This window comes from Anopheles moucheti, chromosome 2, assembly GCF_943734755.1.
Source record: "Anopheles moucheti chromosome 2, idAnoMoucSN_F20_07, whole genome shotgun sequence".
Lineage (NCBI taxonomy): Eukaryota > Metazoa > Arthropoda > Insecta > Diptera > Culicidae > Anopheles > Anopheles moucheti.
Window position 1 is genome coordinate 8,528,582 of NC_069140.1, and position 13,526 is coordinate 8,542,107.

Genomic DNA, 13,526 nt, shown 5'->3' on the forward strand with positions numbered 1-13,526 from the left:
TTGGTACGCTTAAAGCGCCCTCCGGTGATGGGTTTTTGAACTACCAAACATATTTGCGTTGTCCTTTCACGCGTATATTAACAATATTTCTGTTACTTAATCCCAAAAACGGCCCTCCTGTTTGATATGTTGTTTCGGATGCATATCAGCAACATTAAAAACGCACGCAACACAGTTCCAATTTAAATATTTTGCAGTAATTTGTCTGATTTATTACTCGCGCCACCTTTTGCTTTTCTCTTTTGTTTTGTAATTTTGTTCATTTGTCTCTAGATTAAGATCACGTCCAATCAAACGCACCCACAATACAATTTGGGGCCCGAGGGCGGTTCATGAACGAAAGACTGCCATCATGTGTTTGTGCTTAGTAGCAGCGCAGCCGTCTCTCGTTTTCCTTTCTGCGCTGCTTTTAAATGCTAGGGATGCTTGTTGTTCATTTCCGTCTCTATCGGTTTCCTGCTCGATCCTAGCCCATTTTGCTCTACACTATCTTATATTTACAGCTTAACTGTTTTAATGTTGTATATATAAGTATATATATACGGTCTATATATATATGTATATTTATAGATCAATAAATTACTCTTTTTTGTTCTTTCGCTTACTCGAACTTGAACTCTACGAACTATGAAGATTATACACCACCTAAGCGCTGTTTGTTTGTTGCTGTTTTAATCTTCCGCACTAAAACAACGCAAGCAGCATTTCCCTCGCCCTTTTACACGCGCGCACAAACAAACACACATATTCATTACACTTTACACATTTGCCCTAGAAAAGATGCCATCGTTTACACCGTGTGTAAACGTTACCTACAATGTTTTAAACTCCCTTCTAATCAACATTAAATGTTCGAAACTGCTGCTGCTTGCTGTTTTTACCATCAATAAATTTGTTCCACGTTTGCGGATTCTACTACACTACAATCTATATATATATATATATAGATATAATCTCGCTCATCTTTTTCCCTATAATACATCACTTCGATTGTTTTCGATTTTGAATTAGGTTCTGACCAACGAACACCTTTTGTTAATGCTTTTGAATTTCATCTCATTTCTTTTTCAGTTCCTGTTCGAGACTGCGTGCAGTTTGGGATGTGTTGCAGTGTGCGCTTGAGGAAAGCATGCAACACACACCCACACACACCATTCGCTTTCATCTTTCACCGGTAGTAGTATTTATAAAACAAACAAACAAAACAACAAGTTTGTGACATGATCATGATAAAACAATAGCATACACTATTTACTACCCTTTTTCGCGGCTCACAATTGACACAGGTTTTGGCCTAACTTTGCCACGATCTCATTGCAAATCTGAAGCGAGGAGCCGGATCCAGAGTCGCCAAAAAGGAAAGCGATTACGCAAAAGAAATGTATCGCTGTGGACTAGAACGTGGAAGGATACTACCAAATGGAGACGAGACCCACCGAACGCCTCAAAAACGGAAAAATGCATGATCTTGCTAAAGAATTGTAGAATAGGAATTGACGATACACACACAAACAGGAACATACGATATTGATTGTGGTTGGGTTGGTTACTGTGTTGTGAGTTAGTGTGACTGTGGAGGGACTGGTGTGTCTATGGCACAATCATTTACACCAAAAAAATACTGTTTTCCGTAACTGCCGTAACGCCATCGGAGTCATGTAGAGCGAACGGGTGCAAAAAAAAGGAAACTAAAGCTCAACAAGTGGTAAGTAGTAATAGCAGTAGCGTAGACATTCCCTCAAATCTCTGCTGCGGAGCCCTATCCTTATCGGCGAGGCCGTCATATACCCTCATTCTCTCTCCCGGTAAACCTAGAACCCCCCCACTAGCATCCATAAGGAACCATTGCACGCACGCACGCACGCATGCACATTGCACAGCCATCTGTCGGTCATCGGTTCAGCGGCGGGATCCACGCATCCGATGCACGGTACCACCCGTTCAATACTAACTGCCGACCATGATGTGGGTCGTGAACGAGTCCATCTCGTTGTCCCCGCACACGACCTTACTCGGACCCTCGAGCATGGGCCCTTTCAGCCCAAGCACGTCCACGTGATCACCCGAGTTGAAGGAGGTAATCTTGTAGCAGCTCGGGAACATATCGTACAGCTCGTGGGTCGTGCCGAGATCCATGTCCAGGTACGCAAACTCCCAGCAGCTCGAACTGCCCGTGCCGCTGCTACCGTGGATGCCGTGCTGATGGAACGGATGGTGTTGCTGCTGCTGTTGCTGCTGATGCTGCTGATGGTGATGATGGTGCTGTTGCGGATGATGATGGTGATGATGATGATGCTGCTGCTGATGCTGCTGCAAGCTGCTGTAGTGTTGCAGGGCGGAGGCACAGGATGAGAGCAGCGGTGAAGAGGCCGCACTACTGCTGGTAAGCGTCGTCAGATGGCTGGTGTCTCCCCTGGCGCTACTATTACTACTCGTAAGCGTCGTCAGCGAGGTGAGCATGGTCGTGGAGCTGGGCGAGATCGAACGATCGTGATCATCGCTTCCGTCGGCGACCGTGGCCGACGGTGCTGCCGGTACGGTCGGGTCATCCACCACATCACCTTCGGGTCCACTGCCGGTCGCTACTTCCATGTCTACGTCACTGTCAACTTCACACTTTCCCGGCGAGGAACTACCGCCCGCGGTGCCATTTGTACTGTTGCCAATGGTGCTAGAGCTGTTACTGCTGCTACTACTACTGCTGCTGCTGCTACTACTACTACTACTGCTGCTATTGGAGGTGGTACTATTGCCAGAGCTACCTCCATTGTTCCCCGTGACCTCAGTGGCGCCATCAACAAGCGTTAGCGTGGCCTCACCACCAATCGTTCCATTCGGTCCAGATCCATTAGAATTACTCCCACCGACGACATCACTCCCCGCTTCGGACCCGGACGCGGAACTGGCACCGGTTACGCCTTCCTCACCGGGAACGACTTGCGATGGCACGGAACTGACCACATTCGGGGAGGACGGTAATGACCCGCTCTCATCACAGCCATCAACAACAACGACAACGCTCGAGGACGGTGCGCTCGTGTCGTCATCCACCACCACAGGTACGGGGCCGGTTGGGGACGTCACGAACAGATCACTACCATTTAGCGGATCCAGTGCCGACTGGGAAGATAAGCTAAGTACCGAGCCCCAATTGATGGGACGCGTACAATCGTCATCGGTGAACCCGTTCGCATCCGTCTCGAGATGATGGTGAAGCTGACTGTGGTGCAGTGCTTGCATCTGCTGCTGCTCCTGTTGCTGCTGCTGCTGCTGCTGGTGGAGATGATGTTGTTGATGATGATGATGAACTAGCTGCTCGTAGGTACTGGAAGTACTACTGCTTGTATCGCTATTATTACTGCTAATGTCACTACTGGTACTGCTGCTGTTGCTGCTATTACTACTGCCGTTGTTGCTACTGCTGTTGCTACCACTACTGCTGCTGCTGCTGTTACTGGTCGTGGAGGCATTATCACCACTGCTGCCATTGTTACTACTAATTGCGGGAAGTTCGACTGTGGCGTTGGACGACGCACCGTTGCTCGCTGGGAAGGGAGTAGCCCGGCCCGATTGCGGATCCTTCAGCGGATGTGGATGACCGTTGTTGCTCAGATGCGGTGACAACGGATGCAACTGGTGCTGCTGCTGTTGCTGCTGTTGCTGCTGCAAGTGAAGATGATGATGCTGCTGTTGTTGCATCTGCTGTTGCTGCATTTGTTGCTGCTGTTGGTGTTGCTGTGACTGAGGATGTGGATGGTGATGATGATGCTGCAGGTGGTGATGATGATGCAGGGGATGCAGCATGTGTTGTTGCGAGTGTTGTTGTTGTTGCTGCTGTTGCTGATCGTACGGCGATAGTTGCATCGTGATCGTGGAAGGATCACCGTATCCTGTTGCACCTCCAGCTCCCGGACCACCGGGGGTTGTTTGCTGCCGGTTGGCCGGGTTTGGTGCACCGATGCGATTGCCGAAGTAATCCGAACCGGATGCACCCGTCGGTGGAGGTGGTGGGGGTGGTGGCGGTAGCGGTGAAAGTTGATGATGCATTCCCGCATGTTGTTGCTGCTGCTGTTGTTGCTGTTGCTGCTGCTGTTGCTGCTGGAGATGGTAATGATGTTGCTGGTGTTGCTGGAAATGCTGCTGCTGCTGTTGATGGTGCTGATTGAACTCTTTGTTTTCATTGTCAATCTCCCGCTCGATCGATTTCAGCGTGTTGCAGATCAAAACCGAACGATAGAGCGACTGGTCCGACGCTTGCCGAAACCGGGCGAGCTTAAACATCGACAGGTTCATCATCTTCAGGCGTCGCTCCTTGTAGCACTGCTTATTACTACAGGACATGTTGCGCCCATCACAGCATCGCTTCAGATGGTGGGGCCTTCCGCCGGGCATAACTCCCGGGGCACCGAATGGACCACCCTGCTGTTGCTGTTGTTGTTGCTGCTGCTGTTGCTGCTGCTGCTGGGCCGATCCCATCGGTATGGCCGGGTTCATCGGTCCGGGTGAACCGCCCGCACCTATTCCAGCGGCCGCCGCCGCATTACTGTAGTTGGCCGACCCAAGCTCAAAGTAGCTTTTGCCATTCTCCGCACACCGGATCGTTTGCTGCGAGGTGGGCGCCTCATACGGTGGCGAGTAGTAACCGTGCTGGGCCCAACCATACCCCCGATTCGCGTACTGCTGGGCACCATTGTTGGTCGCACCGGTGCGTGCACAGTTCTGGTACGGTTCCGGGAAGTAGCCCGGTTTTGGGTAGGCCGGACTCGCGTACCCACCGCCAGCAATCGATGCCACCGTTGTGCCACGGTTCGGCGAGCACGGGTAGCGCATCGACGAATACCCCGGCAGGATCGTCTCATCGTCGTCGAAATCATCCTCGAAATCGTCATCGTCATCGTCGAGATCGTCCGCCACTAGCAGCGTGGTGGCCAGGGTCGATCGTGTACTGTCGGACGCACTGCCCCACGCTTCGCCCGGTACGGCCACCGCCTGCAGCTTGCTGATACTGTCCACAATCGGCTCACAGTTCCACGCACTTTCGCCCGGTACGGCGACGGCCTCCAGCTTCGCGATGGCATTCTCCTCCGGCTCAGCCGGTAACGGTGCGGTCAGGAGTATCGGTGCCGTTGGACTCAGGATCGTCGGAGTGGCGGTGATGAAAGGACTACTGACCGTGATACTGCTGCTGCTGCTGCTGCTACTACTGCTGTTGCTACAAACGTTACTTATGCTACTTTCCACCGACGTCGTACTAGTGGCGCTAATTGTTGTACTAATAATGCTGACACAGCTTTCATCTTCCTTCTCCGCTACCGTTGGCGGGGACGTTGGTGCACGTTGTTCCTCTTTGCTGTGTGCGACGGTACCATTCTCCTGCTGCACGTCATCGTCGTACCGGGGACTCTTGCACGCCCTAATACCATCGCTGTTCTCCTGCGCCGGTTGGTTCGGACCCGTTTCCGGACTTTCGTGCTGCACCACATCGACGATCGTCATTTCGCTGTCGGCCGTGGCCGAGGCAGCTGCTTCTGTGCTGGTAGAAATTTCTTCGTATTTGCGCTTGTTGCCACACAGCGTCGTGCCGTTGCTGGTGTTACTGGTGGTAATGGTGATGGGCATACTGCTGACAGCCGTGGCCGTGGTTGCTTCCGTATCTTGACCCATTTTTAGTGTTGAATGCTGCAGAACAGAGAAGTGCAAAGAAAGAAAGAAACGGAATTGTTAGTAAAAAATATGTAACGTTGACGTTAAAGTTTTTCCCTTCCTTTAGATAATAAATCAATAATTATTAATACGAGCGGTAAATCTCATAAAACCGAAAAAACAATCAATGAAATCACAACTGTATCTCTCCACTCGATGAATGAATGAATCTTCGCAGCGCAAACAACCTCACTCAGGCAAAAAAAAAGGTGAATGAAAGACGAATATCCGCGCCTTCATCATCACGAAAAACGTGCAATAATCACATAAATTAACAACATCGACAACAAAAAAAAAACGATAAACGATCGTAAAAATCATATGGTTTTGCTGTTTACAGCACTCGAAAGTGGTAGACAGATACAGCGCGAAGATTCCCGGCTTTTCCTGCCGGGTTCGCGCTCCCTTTTCTTCCGGCACTCCTTTACCCCACACGCCTGCGGAGTTCCCGTGTGATACGCATCAATAATCTGTTTTTTTTTCGGTTGTTCTTTTGGTACAATAAACCAATGCTCGCTGTGGGTCATATTTCGCTAATTGAGCGATTGGCAATTTACGTTTTATTGCCTCGACTTTACGCCGTCAACAGGTAGCATCTTAAGGTAGTGCCGTCCATTCATGGGTTTGGGGGCTTGTTCTGGGTGCATGAATCATTTAGCGTGCCATTTCTGATCATCTTTTGTTTGTACAGTCACAAACAATCCTATTTTATCAGTATATCTTACTATTTTACGTTTTTAGTACAATTTTAGTACAAAGGTATCAAACACAGCAAAGAGGATTAATAAAATACAATAAAGACCTAAAAAAAAGGAACAGAAATTTTTTTTAGGGACTGAGAACTTCAAACCATCCCCCAACCATCTGTACTACTTTCTTGTGTGACCGTTTGATCAATCGCGCACACGCACCGACACACGAGACCAAAAAAAAAAAGCTCTGCCCCGTCTAATAGCATTAAGAAACACGGTGTAGAGCTGGAATTGCTTTTAGGGAAAATAGTTTTAACCTTCCCGCCAACAAAAGAACTCGCCCTACTACACGGCTAGAACCGAACCGTACCGGGTAGCTGCTCCGTGATTGTACACAAAGTTCACAGCCTAAGGTCCTATCCGGCCATCCGGTCTGACAGCATGAGAGTCACGCGATCTTACGCACGACACGCCACTGCACCGAGGAGGAAAAACTTTTGGGGTCGTACGGCTACAAATCGGTGATGTTGTGAAGCAATAGAAACACACACACACACAGCCGACTTGTTCCCATCCCTTCGCGTACTAAAAATATAAATGAAATAAAAAACGCGGTTTTGTTGGTAAAAATAGAAAAACATAAAATGGGATGACGTCGTATGGCTTATTTACACATTTTTATGTTAAGATTCGCTTCTTCGGGACTCTCGTTGCAAGACAAAACCATCGAGCTGCAACTCTGTATCGGTGCATCGTATTTGCGAAAGGAATTCGTCCTGGAATTGGGAGACCAAAGAGACCAGGACTACATTGAAATTCTTTTTTTCTTCCCTTGACTCAATGTCCGGTAAATTATAACGCCCTACATAAGACCTCCCAAAGCAAAACAAAATTGGGGAAAAAATCCCTCCATATCCCCCCACCATCCACCCCCCGAAAAGGGTGGCCAGAGGGAGGTCGTCCGCACTGTGAGAGCACGCGGTTTTTCAAAACGGTTTCTTCACACGAGCGCGGATTGTGTTTTCCATCGGATCGGGCGCGTCGGTCCGTTGCGTGACCTGTTTAGGTTTGTGTGTGTGTGTCTGTGCCTTTGCTTCACGATTGCGTGTTGTTCGGTCGCGGGACAAAAGAAGCGTGTTCCGAGACCAAGACGACGGCGACCACGAGGTCATCAGCCAGTTCTTTCACTGCTCTGGCGAAGGAATGGCGTCGCCAAAATTCTTTCCACGATCTTGCCACCACCCTCCCACACTGCTGTTGTTCATCTTTAGGTGGGGGAGGAAATGGCGTCACGAGTGGCCGTCATCGTCGGTGGATTATAAAGGTGTGTGTGTTTGTGTATTTTTTGTATCAAAATCACATCCCTCTTTTTAGCAGCGGACATTTGAGTGGTGGGAGCACAACCTTGCTGCCATCCTGCCAGTAGAAGCAAAATATGTTTACGAAAAGAGTACATTTAGTACAATTTGTACTAATTGGAACTTTGGTACATGTTTGAAAAACAATGTTTCATTTAGCACTTTTATGTGCACTAAAATAGTAACGCTATTATGAAACTGGAACTGGGACCTCATTCTTCACCAGAAACCAGACGAACTTCCAACCTTTCTTCTTTGGCGTGCCAAGTGGTCCGCCGCTCGATCGCGCGATTTTTGGCACATGGAGGAAGATCTCGCCGTACTGTTTACCTTGAGGGAAGAACCCGCCAATCCCCAGAACGTCCCCGCGCGCGCGATTACGATCGCGGGGTGGGATAATTTTATCTTCTCTGCCCTGTCTACTACACAACACCCCCAATATCTCAGGGGGTGCTTGGGTGAGGGTGGTGTGTATTTTTTTATGTACATCGCGCATCGGCGCACAACAAAGCATCAAACCCGCAAAACGAACGTATGTGGCTTGGCGCAGTCGCAGTCGCGCCTTTCTTCGCACGCGGGGAGACTAAAAATGGACAAAAAGACCATCTTTCTCCAACTCCACCCCACTCCACGATGGTTCAAATCGGTCCCCATTTGTTTGCTGGATGTCCGGGGCAACGGATGTTACACCAGCGTGACTCTTGGAACCGTGGAAGTGACGGTTGGGTTGATGATGACAAAAAAAAAACCCCGGACCAACGGTTTTCCGTACCATCCAGTTTCCATCACCAGATTCGCTCCTTCTTCCTCTCTTTCTCTTTCGTTCTCTCTCTTTCTTTCTCTTCCTCTCTTTCTGTTTCTCTTCCCTTTAGTCGTTGATGGGACGCGCTTTCTCCTTTCTTTTCTCCACGCAGCAAAACAATGATGGGGTGAAAGATGATGCTCCGGAATCGATCGATCGCGGGAGAGATCGCGATCACGACTCGCGCTGTGAGAAAGAGAGCCGCACGGAAATAAAGCCACCGCCCTTTCGTTCATCCCCACCCCTTATAGCAAAAGGTGCATCAAACAGCGTGCACATAAGCCGTTGCCATAGCAACCTGACAACGAGTCGCAAGCGAGCCCAGCGAAAGATTATTAAACTCTTTCGGTGGAGGGAAAAATAGTTAACGGGGTATTTTTGTTCATTTTCTTTAACTCGAGCTTTAGTTTCTCATACACTCAGGGCATACCTTCCCACCCTTCGGCCTTCTCTTTTCCACCACCGGTCGTTTTGATCTCATCGCTCTCCTTCTCATCTGTTCTTCCACGGTTTCGCTTTGGTGTTCGTGGTGTAGTTGCAAAGGGAGGCATGATTTTTTTCTTCATGTCCCGCTTTTCCCATCAAAAGACCACTCCCCCCCCCACCCCCTCCTATAGACTATCACCCCACACACCCCTTTTGCCCACAAGAAGGGGATGAATAGCGAAGGGATCCATCGCACGATCGTTGCCTTCTCCATGGTAACAGTTCATCCACACCATCGCCGCTCCGATCCCCAACTGGCAGCCCCCGTTCACCCATCACTACGATCAACGTGCAATGGAAAATAGCGCAAAAAGCAACACCCCTGAAGAAAAGGGTACGAAACACGTGGTAAAAGGTAGGGCGGATAAAGCAACAGACGAAAAGGAGAGAAAAAAGAGAGAGAGAGCGAGAAAAGTGGATTTATGTAAGAAGGCAGCAGAAAGGGACACAAGATATCGCATATTGCGGAGGCCCGTTTCTTCTTTCGGATGGCCCTACAGTTTTCGATTCGCGTCTGCGAGGCTGCCCCCGTGCTGTTGGGGAGAGATCGCTTGAAATTAACTTTTGATGAAGGCTTGTGTGTGATTTTTTTTTGTTTGTCTGTTGTTGTTATTCGCTCTCTCTAACATCCACCATTTGTTTTTTTTGTTTCGGGCTCCAATATGATCGTGCTGCGGAACGTAGCAGCTCCCGGGCTCTCGAACAGGCTCTGGCCTGACAGCCTATTTAGTGGCGGGGTAGACGATAGTTGGGTGGTGGCGGACGCCTTAATGAACAAAAAAAAAACAACGCACCCGGAGACGATATGGAGCCCAATCGGGAGGGTAGAAATTGAAGGGAGGGTTTATTGCGAATTTGGTTGCGCGCGTTTACTGCTGGATGGGTTTGATAATGAACTCCGCTTGCAATCAAAACATTCGCTCGCTTGGGTTAACAAAACACACGCACACTACAATGCAACATGTGCCACAACGTGTGGTTTTTTTGCCTTCGATCCTTTCTTTTTCCTTTGCCAACATGAACTCGTTCTAAACCGTGCGCGTTCGGCTGTGTGTTCTCAATTGCCACAACTGTCTGTCGCACTAGTCGACTTGCGACATTGTTCTGTGTACAGAACAACTGTACGCATTTTGCAAACCGAAGCATTTTTGTGCCAGCACTTGAACCAAAAAGCAAGGCAGAAAGAGGTGAATAGTGCAACACATTATTTATGATGGAATAATGCACAAAATAGTGTGTGAAAAGTCTTCATTTCAGGTGAAAAACCAAATGTAATGTCTTAAAACCAAACACGAACAAAAGCGCTTGTTTGCGATGCGGCTTTCGAGCATAAACTGTTGCATAAATCTCCCAGTGATAAACAAGCACTTGAATCTTCTTCCAATCGCCCACTAGCAAAATAGAATGCGAAAGGATGCAATCCTTCGACGTAACACCAACACACACGCACTACAATGACTGAACCACAGTGGACACCCGCAGGGAATCGGTACAAACACACTTACAGCATAACCACCGCCGAGGGGATGTTCTATGATGCACATTGAGCCGATGGACAGTTTCCGCCGGTGGGCTGGCCTTGACAGGATAACGGAATTGCACACGTTGTCAAACAACACGGCGGCCACCAGCTGCTGACGATGCACCCACGATTGCAATGCACCGGCAGTGAAGCAATCACACCTGAATTGCACATTCAGAAGTTTCGTGACACCGCACACACATTCAGTGGTTTTTTTTTTGTTGCCGTACGATGGGCAAGTTTAGTCGGCAAGGAGGATGGACACAAAATGCACAACACTAGGATTTTTTTTTCGGAAACTGACCGTAAGTAATACTCCCACACACGCACGCACCACACTGGTTGCTCCAAAAAGAATTATTTTTATAAAAACCCAAAACACTGCATAAACGCACAAATGTTTCACACTGCTTTGGCTATCGCTTTTTCGGCTACTTGGACACAAAACACACACGGTAAAACGATCGCAAAACCCATTGGAAAGCTAGCGCGCGCGTACGATAATTTCGAAGCGCTTGAAAATGTAGCGCGCCGTCCGTTGCGTTGAGCGCGTGAAGTGTACGTGCGTATCGTTGGAACGCCGGCGAGGTAAAACTTGCCGAAGCGCGTTCGAAACTTCCAGGAAGCGCACCCCCGATTCGATTCGTTTCGTTGAGAGCGAACCAGCTCTCGGCAGCCAAACAACACAGCAACCATTGCGTGCGAGCGAGAGAGAGAGAGACAAAAGCGGCGCCCGAGAGCGAGCGAGAGTGAGAGAGAGTGCGGACTCGTGTGTTGAGCGAACTGACACAACAAAAAGAAACGCGTACAAAACCGAGCCAACCGAGCATGTGTGTGTGTATATCGAACAACGGGAAACACACGCACACAGCTACATGTTCGCCTCGGATAGGATTCGCTGCAGTGTTGCGAGCTGTCAACGGAAGAGCAACAAAAAAAGACCCAGAAAAAAGGACGACAATAAAGCGGGCATTCCAACCAAGCAAGGACTCTAACACACTCACACAAAAGGGAAAATCGGCCCAAAACAGGAATGAAATACGCCGGGAAAGAACCTTTCTCCGGGGGTTTTGCTTCTAATCCTCTTTTGGGACCAGGTCCACCAGGTCCGCTGGCCATCGAAAGGATCGAACACGGTAAAGGAGCCCGCCTGAACGAGTCAGGCTCACAAGGCAGTGTGGGACAGGGACCTAAAAAAGGGACGAGATTGGAAAATAAACACGTTTTTCCTGGTGGCCCAATGGTGTGTTGGTGGTGGTGGCGGTGGTGGATCGAAACTCTCCGAACGACCACCGACCCAAACGGACCTCTGCGGGTGTAACGTAAGGCCATGCAAAGGACCATCAACTATACGGTCCCGGCCCATGCATATCCTTGACACAGGTAAAAAATTACAGATCCGTTGAACCTCCTCGGTCATACAATTTGTTGCCCGCCTGTAACGAATTCTTCAAACGCACGTCAAACAGGTAACGCAGAACGGAGAATGGAATGAAGGTGTGCGTTTTGGAATGATTTCTGTTCCATTTTTTTTATGTTTTTTTGTTTGGTTCTGGATATCCTCGACCGCATGGTTTTATTTTGTGTTGGGAACAGAAACGGAGCAAAATTCCCGCCAAAGGACTCCGGTGTTTCTTATCACCGATTGAAGCATGGGCTCAACGTGACAAGTGGTTGCCTCGTTGGTGAACAATTGCGCAAAAGAGCATTATCCTTCCCCTGGCTTTGCGGGTGATCTTCGTTCGATCGCACCGAAATGAAACAGGTGATTTACTCTCCGCATTCGCTGTTGTTTGACATTTGACACTCCATGTTTTGATCAATTTGACGCAACAGATCGCAGGTGACAGTTAGTATTCATATTAGTACGAGATGTCAGATGAGTACTAAAATATTTGTTTACAAACTTTATGTGTTCTACCCATGATGATCTTCAAATTATTTTTCAGATTCTTGCATTTACAAATGATATTAGTCTTAGATAGTAATTTAACTCTTAAATATAAACTAAGTCAGGCACTTCGTCATAGAGTGCAGTGTACTAACTGATTGTGCATCTTTTGCCCGCCAAAATCCTTTGCCAGATTCCCGCTTTTTTAGGTGAACGAGGGTGAACTCACCGAAACGTCGTAACCTAGCGTGGGGTCACCCAAATGGAAGGTGAAATTACGGGTTTTCTGCAAACTCTCCCCTCCAAAACATTTGCCCATAGAACGCTTTCCGAAGAAAGGATTCTATTCGCCCTTCCGCCCTCAATCAGCCCATTCTCGCAGTGAGCGTGTTGTTTTGTGTCTCCGCTAAGCATGGATGCACACGTACGCATCTAAACCCACCCACCCAAAAGGAAGTGGTTGAAACAAACTACAGAGAGGAAAAAAGCAACCCTCTCCACCAAAATAGGTGGCGTATTTCTTTTTTGGGGTGTTTTTTTTTTTGTATTTGCTGCGAATCTTTTGACGCGAGAAGGATGCGAAAGGAGACGCCGCTAGTCTACTAGCGTGGCTAGAATCGCGTGAAGGAGGTGGCCCAAGCAAAGGGGGAAGAATTCGTACGGAGCGGAGAAGAAAAAAATACGCAACGGATAAACAACAAAACATCGGGCAGAAATATGAGGCAAGCGAAATCCCGCTGGTTGGGATACCGGGGGCACGAAGGCCACCCGACGATATAGACCCAGGAGTCGAAAAGATTGTATGGGGTGGATGGGGAGGGGGGAGTTCGGTCAGAATTGCGAAGGGTAGGACAAAGTCAGCAAAGAGGTAAGGTGGAAAGGATGGGCAAAGTTTGTGTGGATGTTTTATATTCCGGTTTGGTGCTTCGAACGCTTCGTTTCGGGCAATTCCACCAAAACCCCACCTTGACAGGTTGCCTGCCTCACTGCACCCACTCCCACACCCTGCCACCGACCGCACTCCTCCACCATGCGCTTAGTATGCGCCATTCTGTCCAATATATGACTGTGC

The 13,526-nt window shown here is 48.7% G+C and overlaps 1 protein-coding gene across 1 annotated transcript; it reads right to left on the reverse strand.

Annotated features, from left to right (window-relative positions):
* Nucleotides 1-209: 209 nt before the first annotated feature.
* On the reverse strand, nucleotides 210-10,585 carry LOC128309838 (serine-rich adhesin for platelets). The gene is made up of 2 exons (XM_053046320.1): nucleotides 10,547-10,585; nucleotides 210-5,679 (listed from the first exon to the last, which is right to left on the reverse strand). Exons 1-2 carry the CDS (start codon nucleotides 10,583-10,585, stop codon nucleotides 1,948-1,950), a joined length of 3,771 nt encoding a protein of 1,256 aa, XP_052902280.1. The 3' UTR covers nucleotides 210-1,947.
* Between the last annotated feature and the right edge of the window lie 2,941 nt (nucleotides 10,586-13,526).

Bases quoted from the DNA above. Each gene is read 5' to 3' on its own strand.
- LOC128309838 (XM_053046320.1), bottom strand. From the start codon at position 10,585: ATGTGCATCATAGAACATCCCCTCGGCGGTGGTTATGCT. The intron at 5,680-10,546 runs GTAAGTGTGTTT...TCTGTTCTGCAG, and splicing joins CCCTCGGCGGTGGTTATGCT to CATTCAACACTAAAAATGGG.